Source organism: Penicillium cosmopolitanum, assembly GCF_028827165.1.
Source record: "Penicillium cosmopolitanum strain IBT 29677 chromosome Unknown utg000004l:1.0-4361866.0:1.0-4365735.0, whole genome shotgun sequence".
Classification (NCBI taxonomy): Eukaryota; Fungi; Ascomycota; class Eurotiomycetes; order Eurotiales; family Aspergillaceae; genus Penicillium; species Penicillium cosmopolitanum.
In genome coordinates this window covers 2539180-2560546 of record NW_026622674.1, presented here as the reverse complement: position 1 = coordinate 2560546, position 21367 = coordinate 2539180, and the positions used below count along the sequence as shown (strand labels likewise).

At 46.9% G+C, this 21367-nt stretch overlaps 9 protein-coding genes across 9 annotated transcripts; 5 read left to right on the top strand and 4 right to left on the bottom strand.

Annotated features, from left to right (window-relative positions):
* Positions 1–592: 592 nt before the first annotated feature.
* On the bottom strand, positions 593–1870 carry N7509_002351 (uncharacterized protein; the record flags this gene model as incomplete). The annotated part of the gene is made up of 2 exons (XM_056626988.1): positions 593–1499; positions 1557–1870. The coding sequence occupies 2 exons, from the start codon at positions 1868–1870 to the stop codon at positions 593–595; spliced, it is 1221 nt and encodes a 406-aa protein (XP_056492783.1).
* Positions 1871–2930: 1060 nt separating this feature from the next.
* On the bottom strand, positions 2931–3920 carry N7509_002350 (sugar phosphate isomerase/epimerase family protein; the record flags this gene model as incomplete). The annotated part of the gene is made up of 1 exon (XM_056626987.1): positions 2931–3920. One exon carries the CDS (start codon positions 3918–3920, stop codon positions 2931–2933), a length of 990 nt encoding a protein of 329 aa, XP_056492782.1.
* A 775-nt stretch (positions 3921–4695) lies between these two features.
* Positions 4696–5664, top strand: N7509_002349 (inositol oxygenase; the record flags this gene model as incomplete). The annotated part of the gene is made up of 2 exons (XM_056626986.1): positions 4696–5547; positions 5608–5664. The coding sequence occupies 2 exons, from the start codon at positions 4696–4698 to the stop codon at positions 5662–5664; spliced, it is 909 nt and encodes a 302-aa protein (XP_056492781.1).
* Positions 5665–6732: 1068 nt separating this feature from the next.
* Positions 6733–7891, bottom strand: N7509_002348 (uncharacterized protein; the record flags this gene model as incomplete). The annotated part of the gene is made up of 3 exons (XM_056626985.1): positions 6733–7452; positions 7516–7787; positions 7843–7891. 3 exons carry the CDS (start codon positions 7889–7891, stop codon positions 6733–6735), a joined length of 1041 nt encoding a protein of 346 aa, XP_056492780.1.
* Positions 7892–8512: 621 nt separating this feature from the next.
* On the bottom strand, positions 8513–9876 carry N7509_002347 (uncharacterized protein; the record flags this gene model as incomplete). Its single annotated transcript, XM_056626984.1, has 3 exons — positions 8513–8966; positions 9018–9567; positions 9675–9876. The coding sequence occupies 3 exons, from the start codon at positions 9874–9876 to the stop codon at positions 8513–8515; spliced, it is 1206 nt and encodes a 401-aa protein (XP_056492779.1).
* An 819-nt stretch (positions 9877–10695) lies between these two features.
* Positions 10696–13240, top strand: N7509_002346 (fungal specific transcription factor domain-containing protein; the record flags this gene model as incomplete). Its single annotated transcript, XM_056626983.1, has 7 exons — positions 10696–11080; positions 11172–11658; positions 11722–11930; positions 11991–12123; positions 12186–12407; positions 12458–12613; positions 12670–13240. 7 exons carry the CDS (start codon positions 10696–10698, stop codon positions 13238–13240), a joined length of 2163 nt encoding a protein of 720 aa, XP_056492778.1.
* Positions 13241–13950: 710 nt separating this feature from the next.
* On the top strand, positions 13951–15746 carry N7509_002345 (uncharacterized protein; the record flags this gene model as incomplete). Its single annotated transcript, XM_056626982.1, has 2 exons — positions 13951–14208; positions 14262–15746. The coding sequence occupies 2 exons, from the start codon at positions 13951–13953 to the stop codon at positions 15744–15746; spliced, it is 1743 nt and encodes a 580-aa protein (XP_056492777.1).
* A 2809-nt stretch (positions 15747–18555) lies between these two features.
* Positions 18556–20442, top strand: N7509_002344 (uncharacterized protein; the record flags this gene model as incomplete). Its single annotated transcript, XM_056626981.1, has 2 exons — positions 18556–18965; positions 19035–20442. The coding sequence occupies 2 exons, from the start codon at positions 18556–18558 to the stop codon at positions 20440–20442; spliced, it is 1818 nt and encodes a 605-aa protein (XP_056492776.1).
* A 31-nt stretch (positions 20443–20473) lies between these two features.
* Positions 20474–20950, top strand: N7509_002343 (uncharacterized protein; the record flags this gene model as incomplete). The annotated part of the gene is made up of 1 exon (XM_056626980.1): positions 20474–20950. One exon carries the CDS (start codon positions 20474–20476, stop codon positions 20948–20950), a length of 477 nt encoding a protein of 158 aa, XP_056492775.1.
* Between the last annotated feature and the right edge of the window lie 417 nt (positions 20951–21367).

Here is a 21367-nt window from a genome sequence, read left to right as displayed (position 1 = left end):
ATAAAAGCAACACGATTTTTATGACAGATCATATCAAGTAGATTCCAAGTTTTATCATAATAATACAAGCAGTACACAGGCAAATAACTATGTAAACCATGCAAAGTCCGAATTCCTCTTCTTCAGCGCTCCATAAGCGCAGGGTGGTCAGTATTTGTATATAAGTGTATTTACCTGACTGACTTGAAGGCCGTCTGTAGCTCTTGAGTCTAAAGTTACTAGCATTTCCTATATAAATTTAGACAAATCTACAGAGGTGCTGTAAAATTTTCCAATTCTTCGTTGACTATCCTAGTCTCTATCTTTCTAAGATGGATTAGTGCGTAACTAAGATAGAACAGAGAAGCCAATTCATTCCATCTTTTAGGTAGCTACTAGTCTGTCATTATAAGCCCTGTGGCCGATAATGGTGGGCAATAGGAGGCTTCAACCTTTCGCAACGCCACTGTATCCATATGGCAATATATCCATGTTTGCAGGTTTAGTCGGTGAAATACGCAGCAATAGCAATCAAAATCCAGTCTGCAAGCAAAAGAACACCTTGAATACTGTGAATGGTCAGATTTTAGCTGATTGAGTAAAGGGTTAGTGCTCACCATGTAGATTTCCCTTCATAGATTAGGTAATTAAGCAGCAGGATGGACGCGAACAGGCTGACGACCTCAAATCCATCAAAATTGAGCGTCATATCTACCTTCATGCACCAGCCTAACAGAACCGTAAATGGTAGCACGAAAAGTGCCGTCTGCAAGCATTTCCCGATTGTAAACTGTATAGTCAGATCCATTTTGTCGGCCAATGCTTGCTCCACCGGGCCTATGTCGTTGTTCAGAATTGGCAGTAGAATGAGCCCGATGAAGGTTTTCGAGAGATTGGCCTTTTGGCTGAGACTGTCAATACTGTCCACTGCGAACTGCGTACAGAAGCCCATCAATACTGTTGTAACCACGAGAATGGCCAGCGCGGTATAATGATATAGTTTCGGATCATCAGGCTCAGCATCGGGGTCTTCTAGCCTCAGGACTTGCGTGGTAGGATCACCTATTGAACCAGCGGTCATTCTTGCAATTTGGGCTATGCCACGTTCAGTATCCCTTGCGTAGACCCTCTTTATTCTTTTTTCGGCTTTTGGAGAAGGCTTGCTGCATAATTCTGCATGTGACTTATAGAAGAAAAAAGCGTATGCGAAGTAAACAATCAACAAAACCACCGAGGCCCCGCGCGGCTGTTTGACTAGGTTCTTCACGTTGATCTGTGAAAGTAAATGAGCAGAGGTTGGAATAAGCAAACTTGTCGAAGCGAGCGATAAAAGGTTCGCGGAAGTGTGTGCAAGCACGATGTTATAATTTTGCTGTATTCTTTCATAACCACCGAGAATGATGCTGATGCCCAGAACAAGTAGAATATTACTCAAGATGCCTCCTATGAGCGTAGTTTGCAAGATCGAAATTTTGTTGTCCTTAAGAAGAATTATACTGCAGACCAGCTGCACAAAGTTACTATATCCGGGTGAGAATAGCACTGGCATGCATATCACATTCAATCAGGTCACCTACCACAGAGTGACATATAAAAAGCTTGCCAGAGATTCGTTGCGAATTTCGATCTCGTGCAAAGTAAATTCGCTCATCTTTGATAGAGGAATGATTGCAAAGAAGTTGATGATAAAAGTCTCTGTGGACTTACCACGGGTATAGTTGACTGCGAATCCAGCTGGCACACAGATGAGAAGGAGATTTACCCAGGAGCTGAACAGCGTTGCACGTATCACTGATGCCGCAGTAAAGCTCGGATCTTCAAACTCCCAGTCGTCGATTCCACGGTCTTTACTACTATTGATGGGATCCCTCGGTGTAGAGTGGGTTGACATTTTAGGTTGCACTGAGGGTAGTTCTGAAATCGGCTCGGAGTGGGATCCTTCTGCTGGAAGAGTTCTAGCGCGCTCCAGTACAGTCGAGATATTTGTCACATCTTGCCGTTCACATCGTTCTTTGGGGAGACGCAGTATCCCCTCGGCCGGTACATGACTCGAGACACCAGTCTCTAAGTCAAGAGAATTGGCGCGATGTGAGCGTTGGGGTTTCTTGAAAGAGTTGTCGCTTGGTTGAGCTTCTCCGTCATACAATGAAGAAGATCTGGGTTGTCGGCGGTATATGTCTGTGCACTGAAAGCGTTAACCAAGCTAACTTAGTATAAAGAGAAGGGACATTTGTATCACTCCATACGCATCATGTGTTAGGGAAGACCGCGGTATTGTACTGGAGCTCGGGCTGGCAACCGCTAAGAAAAGAAAGTGGTTAATGATCAAGAAAGTCTTGATGAGCCCGTTAGGTAACAGGGGGCTTATATCTTTGCCCAATGCTTGATTTTTTTCTGTTAATGCAGTCAGCACCCCAAACAGGAATGATTTCTACCAATCGTCCAGAAAACGACCAGTGGGAGTTGCTCCTCGATAGATTTGCATGTAAGACTGCACCTGACCCCACATTTTGCTTATTCGTATTCGACAAACAATCTTCCCTATTTTAGTCACCAATGGCCATTATTCACTAGCCGCCTCGTAAAACTTGCCAAGACGTCTAGACCCAAAACTATAACCAATTATAAGAGATGTTGTATCATGTGGTTGTCAATCTGCAAGCACTCGTATGCGTTTTTCGCGTGCTTAATTTTTTACCTACGCATTACTTTACCAATTGTAGCTTCATGATTCCTCAGATTGTTAATATATGGGCCTACAGGCACTCGGTGCAAATAGCCATGCCGGTGGCGAGCGAATCGACTTCTTCAATGATTGTATTAACGAGAAGGCTCTCCTAGAAGATTGTATCATGGAAGGAAATTTCTTCGAAAAGGATATGTAGCAGTGTTGAACATTGGACCCAGGAAATAACAAGGTATTCTATGAAACTTTTTTCCCCCATTGAATCTTATGAGATTGACCTAAGCTCAGTTTGTAGAGTTTTCCATGATTCTATCCCCCTCATGGCAGCAGTTTCTGGCTGGCTGCTTTTATCCCGCATGCCACGATCGAAAATCTCCATTGAAATCCAGCCTGTGAAGCCAGTCGCGAGGATCCAAGCCTGAGAAATCCGAGCAACTGGAAGATAAGCGCCATGATCATGCTCAAACGGAAACGGTCGTGCGTGTTTGGACCAAGTGAATTGTGGTGCTTCCCCTTCGACAAACCACGGGTGATCTTTGGAGAATGGAGGATCGAATCTTTCGCCGTCAGATAGCTGGATGAAGAATATCTTTTCAACAGGGCAATTGGCAATAAAATCGTTCAGGGACTCGCGAAGGACTTCATCGGAGTCAGGGAAGCGACCCGACGCAGCAAAAAGGTCACCCCATAGCTTTGTAGCTTCATGAAAAGTGTCTAGACATAAACCGAAGTTTGGTCGATTAACTTCGTTGACATATTGCAAAGCGACTTGCCATGTAGAGCAGTGCGTTCCCCAGGACAGATATTCATATGCAATTGATACGACCGGCTCCTCCGCACTTCCGATATCGGAAATTTGCCTCAGCTCACTGATGACCACGTCTCTATCTCCTATGGCGTCCGCTTTGAAATTTGACGGGATTTGCAAATATGGCGCGCGAAGGATTCTGGCGATTCCAATCCAATGTTTTGCCTTCGCCAGTCTGTCTTCGATTGGCGATCGGTCTCCTTCGTAATTCTCAAAGGGCGCCAAAGACAGAATGCTCAAGTTGAGCTTTTGGCATAAGTCGCGAATTTTCTCGGCACCCTCCACAATCGAAATGTTTTGAGCTTGAGAAAACGCTTCCAACTCAAAATAGACAACCTCAATGCCTTCGTATCCAGCTTCTGCTGAAGCTCGGATTTTATGATCCAGGCGATGAGAAGGGTGTTGGCCCAGAGATAAGCTGGCGATAGCCAATTTGTTTGAAAGCATGATTTCGGTGCCTGGACCTGTGGACAAGGAGGATGAAAAAGACTTGCCCGCCAGAAAAAGATGATATTAAACAACTTGAATTAAGGAGGGAATTTGGCTAACAGACATCATGATGCAACTTTATATAATGCGGGGTGAGTTCGGATTCCGTTCACCGCGTGACCCACCCACCACCTTGGAAAATGGACTCGGAGACTGAATCCTTGAGTCGTTCCAAGGTTACAACCATGCCAGTGGAGGAATCAAAAATACAATTGGCATCAGGTGAGGCCAAAGGGTCCGAAATTATCGTCATGTTTTGTTCAAGCCATCTACCGGGCAGCGCTATCTTCCATACCATAAAATTGTGAGAGGGTTCTCCCACTTTTCCTCGCGTTGTAACTCGCGCATTATTTTTCAGAATAGAGGGTCGATTTATTGGGGCAAATTGCAGGTATTCCAATCACGAGCTGATGATTTCTAGTTGATAAGCAGGAACTATTGAAATTATCATTGCTCGGACACGATTTTCCGTGTGCCGGAGTTGGGAGAACGCCCGCAGAAGTATACTGGATCTTCCGGAAGTTTGAAACGAAACCATCTTTTGAGATAATAAACTCGGAGTCCTTGAAAATGGCTGCTCCTGGAAAGCGGTTTCCGCATCCTGTTACAGTTTCAGCGATTAGAGATCTATAAAACCGGAGAGATCTTCGAGGCAACCTCTATCATTAAATCATCCATCTCTTCAGTTTTATTTTATACCTTTTCACAGTCAACAAGGTTCTTTTTATCCAAAATGGCACCTACTGCCGTGAATATCGAAGCCACATCGGACAGCATCGACGCCGTCAATGTCCTAAAGACAAACGCAAAGCAGGCCTCGAAGGACCTGTACGATGAATCCGAATTTGACAAATCCAAGAACAAGAACAATTTCCGCCAGTTCAACGATGCTTGTGACCAGGTCAAAAACTTCTACGCTCAGCAGCACACCCTACAAACAGTGGCATTCAACCTGCAGGCCCGCAATGACTTTCACAATAAGACCCGTGCAAACATGACTGTTTGGGAAGCAATGGAGAAGTTGAACACATTTATTGATGAATGTGATCCCGACACCCAGGAATCTCAGGTGACACACCTGCTCCAGTCTGCTGAAGCCATCCGCAAAGAGGGTAAGCCACGCTGGATGCAGCTTGTTGGATTGATCCATGATCTGGGCAAGCTTCTTTTCTTCTTTGGTGCCCAGGGCCAATGGGATGTTGTGGGTGACACGTTCCCCGTCGGATGTGCATTTGATGATAGAATCATCTTTGGGACTGAGTCTTTCAAGAAGAATGAGGATTTTGAAAACCCAGTCTACAGCACAAAGTTCGGCATCTACTCCCCTGGATGTGGCCTAGAGAATGTCATGCTCTGTTGGGGACATGATGAATACCTTTATCATATCGTCAAGGATCAGTCGACAATTCCTGATGAGGGTCTGGCTATGATTCGATACCACTCGTTTTATCCATGGCATCGCGAGAACGCCTATCATGAGCTTATGAATGAGCATGATAAGAAGATGCTTGAAGCTGTGCGGGCTTTCAATCCGTATGACTTGTACTCCAAGACTGATGAGGTACCAAACGTTGAAGAGTTAAAGGTAAGAATAATTCCTAGAAATAAAATCTTGATTTTCAACTATATGCTAATGTGAATCTAGCCATACTATCTTGAACTCATTGATGAGTTTTTCCCGACAAAGGTTCTGAGATGGTGATAGCTCCTATGCGTGGATTCCTTCTAGTTGTGAAATATGCAAAACTTTGAGGCCCCTCAAATTGACAAATTGCCCTCTCAATCTATGTTTTATATCGCTCGTTAGCACCCAATCGATTTCTTCATAATGTTCTACCTAGTTCCATAGAAATACGGACTCATAAATGATGCTCTGCGGATTTTCTCTCTTTTACAGCTCGTGGAGATAAATATAAGCAGAATAAGCAGAATAAAATAGATATCACTGTCCAATTCTTACACACTATTTCTCAAGTTTTTGGGAGGGGGCATGTTAAAAACTGCAATTAAGATACCCGATTCCAAGAGATCCCTTCTCGGTTTCTACTTCAGATTTACCAGTCCGGTTATTGAAAAAAAAAAAAACTTAAACTAGGTAGGAAGTACCTGGCTTATGGGTTTTTACTCTGAGATTACACCTGAGCTTACGATTTAACAACCGAATATTGAATATCTGCTAGGCTGAATGATCTGGTGAGACATTTTCGGGTATTGCGAATCTCATTGAGATGTATTTCTCTAAGCTTGTTTGGATCAAAGTGCTACAGGGGCTGTCGGAAACAAAATTCCTGTGACCGCAATGTTGTCGTGATGAAAAACCAAAAATATTCAATTGGGCTGTAAAGCACTAAACGCCTCCTATTCACCTCCGTCGCCTTCCCCCGCAACTGCGGGGCCCAATAGGAGATAGCACCGGGTGCGGGGTACCGATGACATCGGCTTAAAAACTATTAGCGTTCGGCTCGGAGACCTAACACCGAACGTCGAGTGATGCCAAGGTTTTTCTGGACAGGAAATGAAGTCTATTGTGGATTACTGATATGATCATGCACTGCTGGCTTCTTGGAACAAACGCTTGGCATCGTATGCCTTCATGAAGCTAATTTGGTTCTACGCGAAATCGCCCATTGAAGATGTTCTTAGAGTAGAATGCAGCTTGGAGCAACGACGTAATAATACTGCATCCTCGAGCTTAGGCGCAGCTGATATTAAAAAAAGAAGAAAATTTATTCTAAGTACTAAGAGCTATTATCTAAATATTGGCGATTCTTCAATCGAAGAGAATCTTCTCGCCACTAATAAGACTTCTCTGCAATGCTTGCCCAATAGAAACCGCTTTGACAGAGCTTTGGAGGCTGATTGGAGGCGAAGAGTTATCCAGACAGCATGCCGTGAATTCAGAGGCCTCGGTAATAAAAGCTTCCCGGAACCTCTCATAATAATGCTGCGGCAGCTCACGTCTGGCGCCCTGGGAGTCATGGATTTCGACGTGGTTCTTTCTCACTTGCATATTCACCCTCACCGAACCTTTCTCGCAAATGATTTCCGATGTATCTTCCTGCCCGGCTGCCATCATACGTGAGCAATACAGCGCCGCGATCTTTCCACCCTCAAACTCCACAGTTGCGATCGCATTATCCCGGTCGTTGCTCGCCTCTAGTGCTGGGTGGACGGCACAAACACCAACTGCCTGCAGGCTCTTGACCTTACGGTTCTCACCTAGGAACCAAATCATGAGGTCGATGTCGTGAATAGAGCAATCCACGAAAATACCACCGCTTGTCTTCGCATACTGAACGAAGAATCCCGATGAATCATGCAAGTCTGCTGTTTGAGATCGGAAAAGAACCGGAGCTCCAAGCTCGCCCTTTGAAATTCTTGCATGGGCTTCACGATATGAAGCGTCAAAGCGACGAGAAAACCCACACATCACTTTCTGCTGTGGGTATTTCTTGAGAGACTCCTCGTATGCAGAAACGACAGACTGAGCCTATTCCATAACGTCGCTCGTTAGCGATAGAAATTCATGAGCATATGTGAGGAATCAACGTACCACTTCAAGATCAATACTCAACGGCTTCTCACAAAGAACATGAAGGCCTTTTTTGATTGCTTTTATAGCTTGCTCTGCATGCACAGCAGTGATACTCGCAATTACAACAGCTTGCAGATTGGCCTTTTCAAGCATTTCGTCGTAGTCTTGGAAGATTTGAACTTCTTCAAGGTTCTTCGCTCCCCATTCACGCTCCGTAGGATCAGGAGTGCTCGCAGCTACAACATTTGCACGAGCAGTGAGCTCGTGGAAGTTCACAGCATGACGCTTGCCTTTTCATAGTTAGTAAGATCAAAACATCTACCCCACGAGAATGAGAGTGCGTACCCATACGGCCAAGGCCTGCGATACCGATGCGAAGCTTCTCTGTCGCCATTGCCGTTAATGAGAGATGTTGAGTAAAAGAGTAGAAGCGAATGTGTTCAAAGTCTACAATGAAATGAAAAAGATGAGAGCTGGGTCAAGGCCATTTATGTAACGAAACTCCTCTGTCTGGTGGGGTTCTGGCGTGGAGCGTGCCGCAAGAAATCCCGGATTTTGATGTCCGACATGATAGGAAATTCTTCGAACCTTGGAACAGTCTGGTGACTCTGGCTATTGTCCCAAATTCGGAAGTATGCCAAATGAGCGGGGAAGTGGATCGGAGGTAAGTAGGAATCAAAATAAAAGCCCGAGGAAAATTGGCAAAGCTACTAGTACTAGTATGCACTCAAGTGGCACAATATGCCCAGGTCTATATTGTGAAGAACTCGGATACAACAAATATAAAGATACGAAGAAGAAAGACAACGTGTAGTAACCGACAAAGAAAGTAATAAGTCTAGAGAGAAGGAAGCAGCTATCTATATGCAGGCGAATGTGTGCCGGGGCGGATGCCTAGAGCACAAGGCAACAAGGCAACAACAATGTGATCGCCACACAAACTGAGGTTCAACTTTATCCATCTATGATCTCCCCAGTATTTTGGAATCTGCTCTGGCTTGACTCTGCGAGTCCCTCAGGGAGCGATCTCGCAGTGCTCTGCGCTCAGGATATCCTTCTCCACCGGTGTTTGCAAATCATCATTCTCAGTACGAGCGATCCGCGTTGCATCCGCCCAACTCATGTCTTTTCCTGCGTCATGTTTGATTTCAAACAGCCTATCGACTTGTTCGAGAGATAATGTCGCAGTCTCGACATAGAAGTAGTAGATAAGTGGGATAAAGCAAAAGTTGAAAATGGCGTACAGCATATAGTACCGCCACTGGATATTTTCGATGGCGGTAGGCGTTGCCACAACAACATAAACGAAAATCCAGTTGACTGTGGTCGCAAAGGAGTTCCAATGTTGCGCATTTTCTGAGAATTGATCTCGGCGGGGTATATGTACGGAATCGAAAGCAGCGACATTCCATAAAAGACGTAATAGACGAAAATAAAAACCACAGCCAGTATCGACATACCCTGATTGTCTGGACCGCCATATCGCAAACCCACGGCAACAAGAGCAAAGCAAACGCTACTGGCAGCCACGCCCATGAGCATCAGCTTTTTTTCGCCCAACGCGGTCGGTCAAGAGGGCTGCCATTGAGCCCCAGAACATAAGAGACATGGAGTCCACTGCAGACAGGATCAAGGCCATGCGACTGCTTAGACCGACTGATCGCGTAAGAACCACGGGGAGGTAATATGCAATGACGTTGGTACCTCCTACTTGTTGGAAGAAAGCAGTACCAGCTCCTAGGAACATACGGCGAAGTTTTTGCTGCTTACTATTAAAAGTAAAAATTTCCTTCAGGGCTACCGACTCCTGGACTTCGGCTTCATGATGAACAGACGCAACTAAATGTTGAATCTCGCTCACAACAACCGCGTCGTTATATTGCTTCGATAAGAGCCTGGCGAGAATGTTCTGGGCCTCGCTTACTCGATTCTTCATAATAAGCCAACGAGGAGACTCTGGCGTAATGAGAACTAAGGCGACGGTGACAATGGCAAAGAAGTACTGGAATGCCAAGGAAAGCGCCAGGTCACAGTCGAGTGGGGCATAAAGGTAAAGCCGTAGTTCATCCACTAAATCATGGTGAGCGATCCAACTAGGTCTTCAACACTGATGGGTACTTACATTGGTGATAACGATTCCAAAAATATTTATGACCAGCTGAAAAACGATAGTATACCCCGATCTTTTGGCCGAGCAGTCTCTGTCTGCCAGATGGATATAGCGATGGTGTTCATTCCGTTCCCAACTCCCGCAACCACACAGCCGACAATCATCTGCGCGAGAGAATAGGAAGCCGTTTGGATGATAGCTCCAATAAGTAGAATCCCACAGCCGATTAGAATGCTTCTGCGGCGACCCAGTTTGTCACCAGCATACATGGAAATGAGTGTTCCTATAATGCAGCCGATATCTTTGGTTGCCACAATCTGACCCTGGATCGTACTCCCTGGGAACCCGAATGTCCCCAGAAACGATTCATTGTCCAGCAGGCCACCAAATACACCCTGATCATAGCCGAAGAGAAGAAACCCAGCACCACAAGCAGGAGTGATTCTGTACCGAAGCGCCTTTTCCTGGGCGTTCTACAGAAACATCGTCCAAATTGTAAAAAGTTGTCAAGAACTCAGTGTGTCGGTGCCAGGGTTGATGAGAAAATGGAATAGCCGATCTAACCCAAAATCTTTCTAGCCAATACCAGGCTAATCATATCATATTATATTTATATTAGTCCGGCGATATGTAATGATCGACTGCCGCCCAATCTCGAGAGAAGCTTCCCCGGAATCCAATGACCGAAAATCATTGGCACTCTGGGGCGGATCCGGGATTAGGACCGATTGGAACCACGGTACGGGTGGACCCCACAATCGTGGTGCATACCCCGGTTTCTTCAGACCCTTTTCAATTCTGCTCCTGCTGTCTCTATCTCTATTTTGACAGAGACCGGCACAATAATGAGCTCTACGAAACACGACATGAAGCGACGACATACAACGATGGCATGCGCCTCATGCCGGGAAAGCAAAGTGAAGGTATTTTTCGCCGTACATTTTTTTTATCTTTCGTTGGGTTGAATTAAAGCATTACAGTGTGATGGTAAAGTGCCATCCTGCTCCAATTGCATAAGGAGAACAAAAGACTGCCGTTATGGATCTTTTGACAAGCGAAAGTGAGATAATTACGTTAACCTTGCAATCATGATGAACATCTCGAGACTGAGACTCCGCCATAATATTAGGTTGCCGCTTCGTGTTGCAATAGAGCTTCTGACCTGCAGAGTCGATCAATTACGTCTTTTTATTCAAGAAAATGGCCTTCAGCTACCGAAAATGTCTGATGATATGGATGATGCCCTTCAAAAGATTCTCAATACTCTTGGAATGACAGAGCCAGCCAGTACATTTTCCTCATTGAATAATCCGACAACGAAGCGACCAAGTATGGGCAAAATTAATGATTATACGGGGCTTAATATTACGACACCTCCGGATGTTGTCCCTTTAGAGGGGCTCGAGGACTGGAGCTTAAATCAACAACATGCCATTGATTTCCCCGAAACTGGGCAGGGTCACCATTTACCAGGTTTGAGTTTGTCATCAATATCACAACAAAATGGCTGCCCAGTTGTTGCACTCGAAAATGATCAGTCGCTATTAACAGAGAAAAAACCCAGGTAGTATATCAAACCTCTGGCTTTTCGATCTAGACTTCGGCACAGGCATCACGGCTGCCGATGTACCACCAGCGATCGAGGCAGAAGCTACCGAACTAGTTGATAGCGAAAGCGTTTCTAATTTCACGGAGGAACCTGTAAGCACATTTGACATTGAAGCCTTGGTTGACGAGATCTCCGACCGAATTGGGACCATAAAAATCGACGACGGAGGGAAGACACGCTTTTATGGCCCAACGTCCACATTCAATCTAAGGGAAATTCCGCTACTGGACAGCTGTGAAGCCAATGATTCAAGCCCACCCTATTTATCCGAGCCAGAGGGAGAGGTTCCTACCGCTCTGGAGAGGCATCTTCTCGATCTTTACTTTAGCTGGCAGGACCCATCATTTCATGTAGTTGATCGATCCATTTACGAAGAAGCGAAAGCAAAATGTAACAACCTCGAAGCGACTCCGTTCTACTCAGAGGCACTGCGGAATGCAATGTGAGTGTTAATAATTTCTATCTTCAATGTCCTTTGAAGTAGCCTCTTTAATGATTCCAAAAGGTGTGCGCTTGGAAGCGCCTTCGAATGTCGATACCATCCGACTATGATCACATTTCCCAAGACACTTGTTGAGTTTTTTGGCGATCGAGCGAAGTCAATTCTCGAAACAGAATTAGAGTCCCCTTCTGTCGCAACTATTCAAGCACTGGTCATATTGAGCTTCCACGAGATTGGAAACGGAAAGGATACAAGGGGCTGGCTATATAGCGGTAAGTCCACGTCAGACCTGAATACTAGTCCCATTCAATAGACCTTACTTTTTACCTCAGGATCAGCATTAAGGCTAGCATTCGATCTTGCTTTGCACCTTGACATGTCTAGTCATGTGTCTGCAAGGGTAATCTCGGCTGCCCACGCAAACCTTCGCAGGACTGTGTTCTGGACCGCATACGTTGTTGACCAGTTTGTCTTCCCCCTCGAACTAAATCTCACTTGGTCATGTATTTCTTCTAACTATTATATAGCCAATTAGGATTTCACTTAGGCAGACCATTCCGCACCAGTATGGAGGATGTCACAGTTGGAAAACCATACCAAGATTCAAATTCCAGAGAGTATTGCCGATGGATACCCTGCGAGTCACCTTCTTCCGCCAGCCAAGATTCTGGCTTGCTGGACAGCCAAGACATAATCAGTCAACGACTAGTTTCTCTCTGCGAACTGATGGCTCCATGCGGTTATATCCTGTATTAATCTCCTTTAAAATCTCTTTTACCTTGCCTGACATTTCAAACAGATATGGCACCAGCAGTATCTCAAAAGAGACCCTTCAAGAGCTCAATGCCAAAATTGTCGCCAAGCTTCGCAAGTGGAAATCTACTCTTCCACCTGTTTTACAAATTAATCTCGACGACGTTACTTCGCCATATCTTCCACATGTCCTCATTCTTCAGTACGTCATTTCTATGTTGGCATATATCCCTTTTCTCTAACTAACAGGCATTAAAGCATGCAATACCACCAGAGCATAATCTATGCTCACAGGCCATGGATATCAAAAAGCCATCATGGTCTACAACCGCAACCGCCAAAAGGACCTGGATATACACATGCCCGCGAGATGTGCATCCAATCCGCAATAGCTATCTCCAAAATCCTCAATATGTATGAATCTCGGTACACATTACGCCGAATCAACGTACAAGCAGTTTCCATCACATCCTCGGCCATCTTATTCCTTCTTTTCGCCACTTTTTTGAATATCCCCTCCTACTCTCGAAGCCATATCGTAATTTATCTGACAACATGTTTCAGAGCTTTAGATGAGCTCGCTATTTGCTGGAAAAGTGCCCATAGGGCAAGAGACCTTTTGGTCGGTCTGCAGCGTCAATGGGATTTACGGACACGATCTAGACAGCCCCATCGGGGTGATGAGGTAGTCTATATTCCGCGAAAGAGGTCAAAAACTTCCAGCGGACTTCATAGAACGGCGCCTGTTTCTCAAGATGAGGCTTTGCAAATAGATTTGGACTTGGGTTTTTTGCTTGAGACAGAGGCGGAAGCGTCAGGCCATCCTTAATTTGATCCATGATGTCAATGGCTTGCATGACCACAACATCGGATAAGTGAGTATAAGATTGTCCGACTCGAAAATACTAAAGAGCCCATGCATATGAAGCTGAAAATTGATTCAACAAAAGGCAGAGGAAGCCAAGAAAACCTTATGCAAAGCCAGAGCGCGCGCTCGATGGTTCCAGGGCTCGATTTGGGGGCGGAATACTCAAAAGCAAGGTTCAAAAATGAGACCTTGGATGCAATTCAATTTAATTTATGGGACATCATTTCTCATTATGTGGCTGGCCATAATAGCTACACATAATAGATTTACACCCAATATACAAAATAGAAATCGAAACGATAGTATAAGATAGATTCTATTTTGCATTCATAACCTATTCATCCAAAAGGCGGTCGGGATGAGCCCGCTAGGCTCGTAAACACTCACCATACCTGACCGCTCATCATTTCCCGAAAGAGAGCCAATATCAAATGCTTGGAGGCCTGATCTGCGCACGAACCCAATCAAAGTCAAGTAGCGCCTCGTAACCCCTAATCAAGAGAATAGTTCTGCTGTCAATTGAAGTGAAATTAAATACGCCTTGGTGGCTGTGGTGAGATACGTCCGCTACGACATTCTTGGCGCGTCTTTATTAAAATGCCTTTGCCTCCTCGATTGTGAAGTAAGCTTATTTCAATTCCAATGATGCAATCTGTGCACCCTCCGCAAAAATGAAGGGCATAAGAATTTGCCTTAACTTGCTTTTCGGCTTGGCAACAGCATCTCTAGGATCCGTCTTTCACCATGACGACTCCTTTCAACCGGATTACATTCTGCGAGTCACAGCTGAAGATTATACGGAAGCATGTACGAACAGATATTCAGCTCTTGTCAATGGATCATCACCTGGTCCGGAACTGCGCCTCAAGGAGGGGCAGGTGAATTGGATCCGCGTTTATAATGACATGAAGAATGGGAATACGACGATAGTAGGCAGCTAGAGAATTATGCAGTTTACACCTCTCGCTGACCTCGATCATAGCACTGGCATGGCCTCACGGCTTTTACAGCCCCCTTCTCCGATGGTGCACCCGCGGCAAGTCAATGGCCTATTCCTCCAGGTCACTTTTTTGACTACGAAGTCAAACCTGAAGTTGGTACTGCAGGGACCTACTTCTACCATTCCCACGTTGGATTTCAAGCTGTCTCTGCTAAGGGTCCCCTGATTGTGGATTCATGCGATCCTCCGCCGTTTTCTTACGACGAGGAGCGTACGATTCTGCTGTCTGATTTCTTCAATGAGACTGACAAGCATATTATCGATGGACTGACATCGACCAACTTTACATGGAGTGGGGAGACCAAGGCAATATTGGTGAATGGACACAGTCGTCAGGTGACCAATGATACAGGATCCTGCCAATTAGCCTCAATCTCTATCGAGCCGGGCTTGTCGTATCGCTTGAGATTCATTGGGGCCACCGCTTTGTCATTTATTTCTCTTGCCATCGAGAGTCACGATATTACTATCATCGAAGCAGACGGCCACAACACCAAGCCTCTGAATACTAGCTTCTTGCAAATTGGAAGCGGCCAGAGATATAGCGTGCTCTTGACTGCAAAGTCTGAAGCAGAGCTGAAGAAAGTCAACAAACGACACTTCTATATTCAACTTACGACTCTCGCAAGACCAAAGACTCTAACAAACTTTGCGGTTCTGCAATATTCAGGCGGAACTGATGTTGATTTGAAGGCTGTCCCCTCGCCGCCGCCACTGCCTGTAGCTGAGATTTCTCAAGGGTGGCTTGATTATGAATTAGAATCATTGCATCCGGACCGCGGATTTCCCAAGCTGGAAGAAGTAACACGCAGAATTATCATCGACGTTCACCAGAATGTCAGCGACCATGTCATTTGGCTCCAGAACGGATATGACTGGGTGCAGAACTTTCCACAATCGCCATACCTGATCGACATCTACAATGGAAAACTTGACACCTCTGCCACTTATCAACGAGCTATTGCTCGTGGTAATGGATTCGACAATATCACGCGAACCTTCCCCGCCAAAATCGGCGAAGTCATCGAAATTGTCTGGCAGAACCAAGGCACCTTTGACAATGGGGGTGTTGATGCCCACCCTTTCCACGCCCACGGCAGACACTACTATGATATTGGGGGAGGTGATGGGCAGTACAATGCCACCGCTAATGAGAAACTTCTCGATTCTCATCGCCCAATTCAACGTGACACCTCTGTGCTTTACAGGTACCGGGAGAAGACGAAGCCTCTCGCCCCGTCTGGGTGGCGAGCTTGGCGGATAAGAGTCACGGATGCAGGTGTTTGGATGTATCATTGCCATATCCTTCAGCATATGGTCATGGGAATGCAGACTGTTTTTATGTTTGGGGATCGGGAGGATGTCTTGTCACAATCGGGGCCTGTTGAGTCTGGATATCTGACTTACGGAGGGTCAGCGTATGGAAATGCGACACATTCGCCAGTCGTACGGCATTTTTACGAATAGTCCCATACCTATACATGAGAATATAGTATTATATAATTTTATTCATTAGCGAATTAGAGCCTTGGTGGGCTATATGATGTAAAAACTTGAACTACTACTGGTAGTAACCAAGTTGTAGTTTGTATAGCTCAGGAGCCTGGGCAGGTCCCAGTGGATTTCCAAGGTTCATTGGAACTGGAAATCACAACCTTGGAAGCTAGTCCGAGTCCCAACCTCGGAAGAGAGATATATTTCTGAGTACTACTAGTACCTACTGGAGTAGTAGTAGATCCCTAGCATCCCACATTCCTGGCACTCGGAGATTAAATGAGACAAAAACATTGGCTCAAACTAGGTTACCTTGAAGCATTCCATCCGTAGGAATGCCTTGTTAAGGACTTGATAACATATTACTGGTTGTTCTCATCATGGATACCATTCCCATCGAGATTGTACTAGTAGTCTCCTGCATAAAAATATAGTCTAACCAGGTTCTGTGACTTAGCTGGTCGGAGAGTGACACAATCAGAAACGCCATTGTGCCCAACCGAATGGACAATTAGGAAAAACAGCATTTAAAAATCTGCTGAAACGCAGAATTATCGTGGTACTACTTCAAGTTTGAAGACCATCCATTCGAAACTTGAACACGGGATAATGTCTATAAATATCTATATGGTCAAACTTAGATTTCATGTTTGGGGGCCAGGTCTAGTAGTGTAGACTTAAGCCTAGTAGTACTAGTAGTAAACACCGGTCTGACAGGGGCCACAAGTGGAAAATGAGGCTCGAGGTCAATATATGGGCTGTGCTGTGCGAAGCTTGGTTGTACCGTGTACCGACACCTAGGTATAGATGGACCCTCTTCGGCGGCGCACGGGCGGGGCGATGAAATATCAGGGTCCGTATAACCCCTAAAGCACCGCAACGGCTTTGAAGCTCCACGCTTGTTGGTGTCAGCTCGTGTCGGCGATGTTCGGGTCTTCTAGAAAAGGTATCAGGTCAACAAGATCCACAAGGGTGGATTCGGTATCTCCCATACTCCGTATATCTGCACGGCATATTGCGTAGATCGACTGCTATTATTGTGAGCTGCATCAGCCCAATCTACGAAAACAGATAAAACAGTGGAGCCGACCATCCAAAATAGAGTACGACGACCTCGTGGGAGACCCTAGTTCGAAGAACAAAACCGGGCACTGCGAATCATGTCGTGGAGGCGGAGAAGTGGACCAGCGGAATTCCAAATCTCACATGGCAACGCCGACAGAGCGGCATTATTTCTCAAACAAAGATTGGAAGGCTACCATCCAATAGTGCAATTGGCTATCATGGTACTCCGTAGAGTCGATGGAGTGGGAACCGTCTCCACCAGATCGGACTTCAGCTGTGAATTGTCCACATTGCTCTATGCGGGAAACTGGGACTATTCCCGAGTAAGCTAAGGCTGCCGAGAGCTCTGTGCCGTGGGATCCGCGTGGGATAGCCAGTAAAATACAATTGGGCTTTCGTGTACGGAGTAGAGATTGCGCAGCACCGAAAATGAGGTGGATGGCCCGTTTCTTACGAGGAAACGACTGGAGATTGAGAGCTGTGGGAGTTGGTTGGTTAATTTGCGACGATCCACCGCGATCGCGATCTCGGGGTTCCGTTGCCAATAGTAATCTACGAGACACGAGCACGTTCAATTTTTGAGACCGGGGTGGCGAGATCGGATGCAAGCGAACGCCAGTTATAGCAACGTCTAGAACAGGACCTCGTGGTTCCTGAACCATTGCCTATTTTGACGAGGGGCGCCGCATGTCTCACGCTTAGACCGCAGGTTGAGTCAGACAGGGCACACAAAGTGGCATTTTCGTGACTCTGGATGATCCTCTTTGGCCAAGACTATTCCTGTGGCTTTTTGAAACCGCCGAAGGCTCAGGTAGAGTACAACGTGGATGGCTGTCGTATGCGCCGTAGTCCCAACCGGTCGTAGTGCCGCCAATACAATAACATCCGTGCAAGGTGTGAATGCAGAGCAAAGCAGAAAAAGCCGCGAAAAAAGGGGCAGTGGCCCCACTCCATGCAGGTCCAAGGACCCACTGAACATGGTGCTATACCAATATAGGAATAGTGCTGCAGCTCACGAACCGTCCGCGAGCAACATGGCTGCAGAGCCGTTCGTGTTCGACGCAGGCATATATGCAATGACCATCGTTGACGGGGGCAGATTGGACGCATTGACAGGCCAAGGAGACCTCTCGAGTAGCCCTAAAAAAAGGAATCAAGTGCCATGGCGAGTGTGATGAGGGTGCTGGTTGGAGGAGACTGATGGATCAACTTCAATACCGCGGCGGATCCCTGACGGTTCGGGTCTAGAGGATTGAGTAGTCCAACCCCTGAACCGTCGACCCCCTGTCAGGTTTCTCCGCTCACCACGAGCAAAGTGGGTGTGGGGGGGCGATCGAATGCTTCCCGGACCCCTCGAGAGTGTGTGAGTGTGAAGTGTGAAGTGTGAAGTGTGAAGTGTGAAGTGTGAAGTGTGAAGTAAGAGGGAAAGTGTGGATGTGCCATGATCCTTCTTGTTCCCGTGCCTTTTGACCTCCCCTCTTCAACCTCCTCCAAAGGTCATACAATCAAACGACCATTACCACACTACTATACTACCACTACCACAATAACACTGACCTCAGTTGGAATTCGACGATCCCCCCCGCCCATTACGACAACTGACCACACTCCACCAACCCCCCCCTGCATTCCTCGACCCCCGCCTGTCTTCGCCTTATTTTTCCTCCTTTCCCCTCTCCACGCGCCGCGCCTCCGATGCCAGGCACGCCAATTCACCATGAGCGTCGTTGCCAGTAGACCAGAAAACCCTGCTGTGCCATACACAATTCCTCAGGATGCGGCAACTTGCAAAGAGTTCGCCGTTGCGGTGCAGCCAGTAACTTCGCGTACCTCTTCTGTTTCTTCCTATCGCACCAACTACACAACCTCGACCGCGCCAACAACAGGTTACACACCTTCGTCGCCTGCTTCTTCCTATCGCCAATTCGACTCCGTTGGATCCATCCCCAAGAGCATTGAGTCCGTTCAGCGACGAATCCCGCAAGAGGTTTACGATGTCATCCTTAACAACCTTGAAGTGCTACACAAGGCGCCGCACCAGACAGGTTGCACAACTTGTTTCCATCGCGACCTGCATGCATTGTCCCTGACTTGTCGGTCCTGGGAAAGGGCTGTCCGTGGACGGCTGTGAGTTACAACCATACAACAGCCCCAGTTGATCTCGAGCAACAAGGAACTGATACCATACACCACCAGATATACTCAAATTCATATAGTCGGAAATGATTCCCCGGCCCAATTAAAACGGTACCGTCTCAAGAGGGGTAGCCGTCTAAAGTTGTTGAGGCGTACCCTACGCGAACGAAACATGCTGGCCAATCTCGTCCGTGAACTACGTGTGCCCCAGATGGATCTACTCTTCACCACAACAAAACAAAGCGCGCAATGGCAAGAATATCGAGACCTGGTCGCGTCTGTGGTGATGGTGTGTCCGAATCTGGAGCGACTTTTGGGTCTGTCTATCCCTTACCACCACGAATTCGATCGTCTTACCCACGCCTTGTCTACCCGCAAGCGACTGAAAGAGCATACCTGGGTTCTGGGCGAGGCAGTGGAGGCCACTGAGTTGTCGCCTCGTGACGATTCTTGCCCTGGAAGTTTGGGGCCCTCTCAAATGTTCGAATTCTTGGATTACCATGTTTCATGGGGCAACTTGGAAACATTGATGCTATACGGTCTCAATGGAAACGGTGCCTTGGAGCCGAGTATTTTCCTGCGCATGTTTGATCTCTTGCCCTCTCTGCGGAATCTCTGCATCTCCTCGTTCAACAAGGATGCATTTGCTGATAGCACACTACTATGTTTGCCTCCGCTGGAATCTTTGCGATTGGAGAACTTGCCTGGTGTGACTGATGCAGGTATCGCACAGTACGCCATGCGTCCAGAATCGCAATCGCTCAAGTCATTTATCCTGGTGGAACAGAACATTGAGTCTCTGCTGGTCATCTCCAAGCTACTCGCATCACTCAGACAACTTGAGCGATTCAAGTTTGTCCAAAGTGACAAGTGTCCTACGCTGGAAGAGGAAGGGATGGTTTTCCAACCTATTCTCGCTTCGGCCAGCCTGAAGTATCTCCACTGGGATGTGGCTTGCCCGGACCCTGGCACAGCACTCACTCAACTCGATTCCCTACCTTTCCAGCAACCCCCGAAGCAGTCCGATACCCCCAATTTCCATCTCGCTCAAAGTATTCTCGCTGCGGGGTTCCCATGGCTGGAAACTCTCCGGGCGCCGAACGACTGTCAGCCTCCTGGTGCCCTGCAAGCGGTTTGTCGACCTATCACAAAGGGCCAAGCGTTACTTCGACCAGACCGTTACAGTTTACCCCGGAGCTCGCACGGCTCCGTCAGCATTCGACCCCTTGCTTTGCCTGCCGGAAATAACCTGACCTCGTCTCGAATCCGAGCACAAACTTTCATTGATATGGCCATCAAGGATACCGAATCAGGCATGCCAGTATTGATTGAGGACTATTCAGATAAATATGTACCAGACAACGCGTTACTTGGAAATTTCGAAGAAGAACCAGAACCAGAGATTGACGACTACGGGATCTGGGAAGCGTCCGAACGGTATAAACACGATCCCCCCCGTGTCGGATGACGACGGACCCAAGACAGTTTACAAATTTCGAATGCCGGCTTTCATGGGCCGCTCCGGTGTTCGGGATCCTTTAACAGGGGCATCTATTCCTCGATTCCACCTTCGCCCTGATATTCCCGGTCAAGAATCGGAAGGTGGTCTGATCGGATGGAAGCAGTTACTCGCATCCAACCAGTCACTATCATACGCAGCCGGGGTGGGCGTCCATTGCTTTGACACAAATAGCAAGCCACCCATCAACCCACCTATAGAGGAACTGGCATCTCCTTCATCTACTACCACTTCGCGTTTCGGCTGGGGTAGCCTGGGTAGCCGGTCTACCGGCACTCCTGCAACACCCACAACACCTATCACACCAATGAGCCATGCGTCGACCTCCGCCCTGCCCTGGGAAAAGGACACCTGCACCGGATCCTGGAACCACAAGATGGGCCGGGATTGGTGGTTCCATATGGAACGCGACCGCCCCGGTAACTCGGAACTCATCAACGTGAAGCAACTCTTCTAAACCCGCCCTATATACAACCCGCCTCTCCTTATACTACCCACACCACCATCACACGCTCTCTATCCCACTCTTCCCCGCATCCTCCCTTGTCTCATTATCACGCCTTATACCCCGCATTCTGGTCAAATCTGTGTTTTGGTGCTTTTGGATTTCATTTCTCAACATCTCTTTCTTTTCCCACGTACATATACATACGCCAGATATCATTGGCATCTGGCGTTCATTGGTCTTAATGCACATGTGAGCATGACGGGTGACTCTAATCGGCTCATGTGCGGCTATGATGGTCACTCTTCCTTGGTTCTTTTTGTCTATATTTCTTCCCTTGTCTCATTGGCCCTTTGCCTGTCACGGGGGTCTCGCTGGCTCGTAGCTTCCCGAGATCTCAGGTATTGGGTGGCTTGACTGATTCATCTG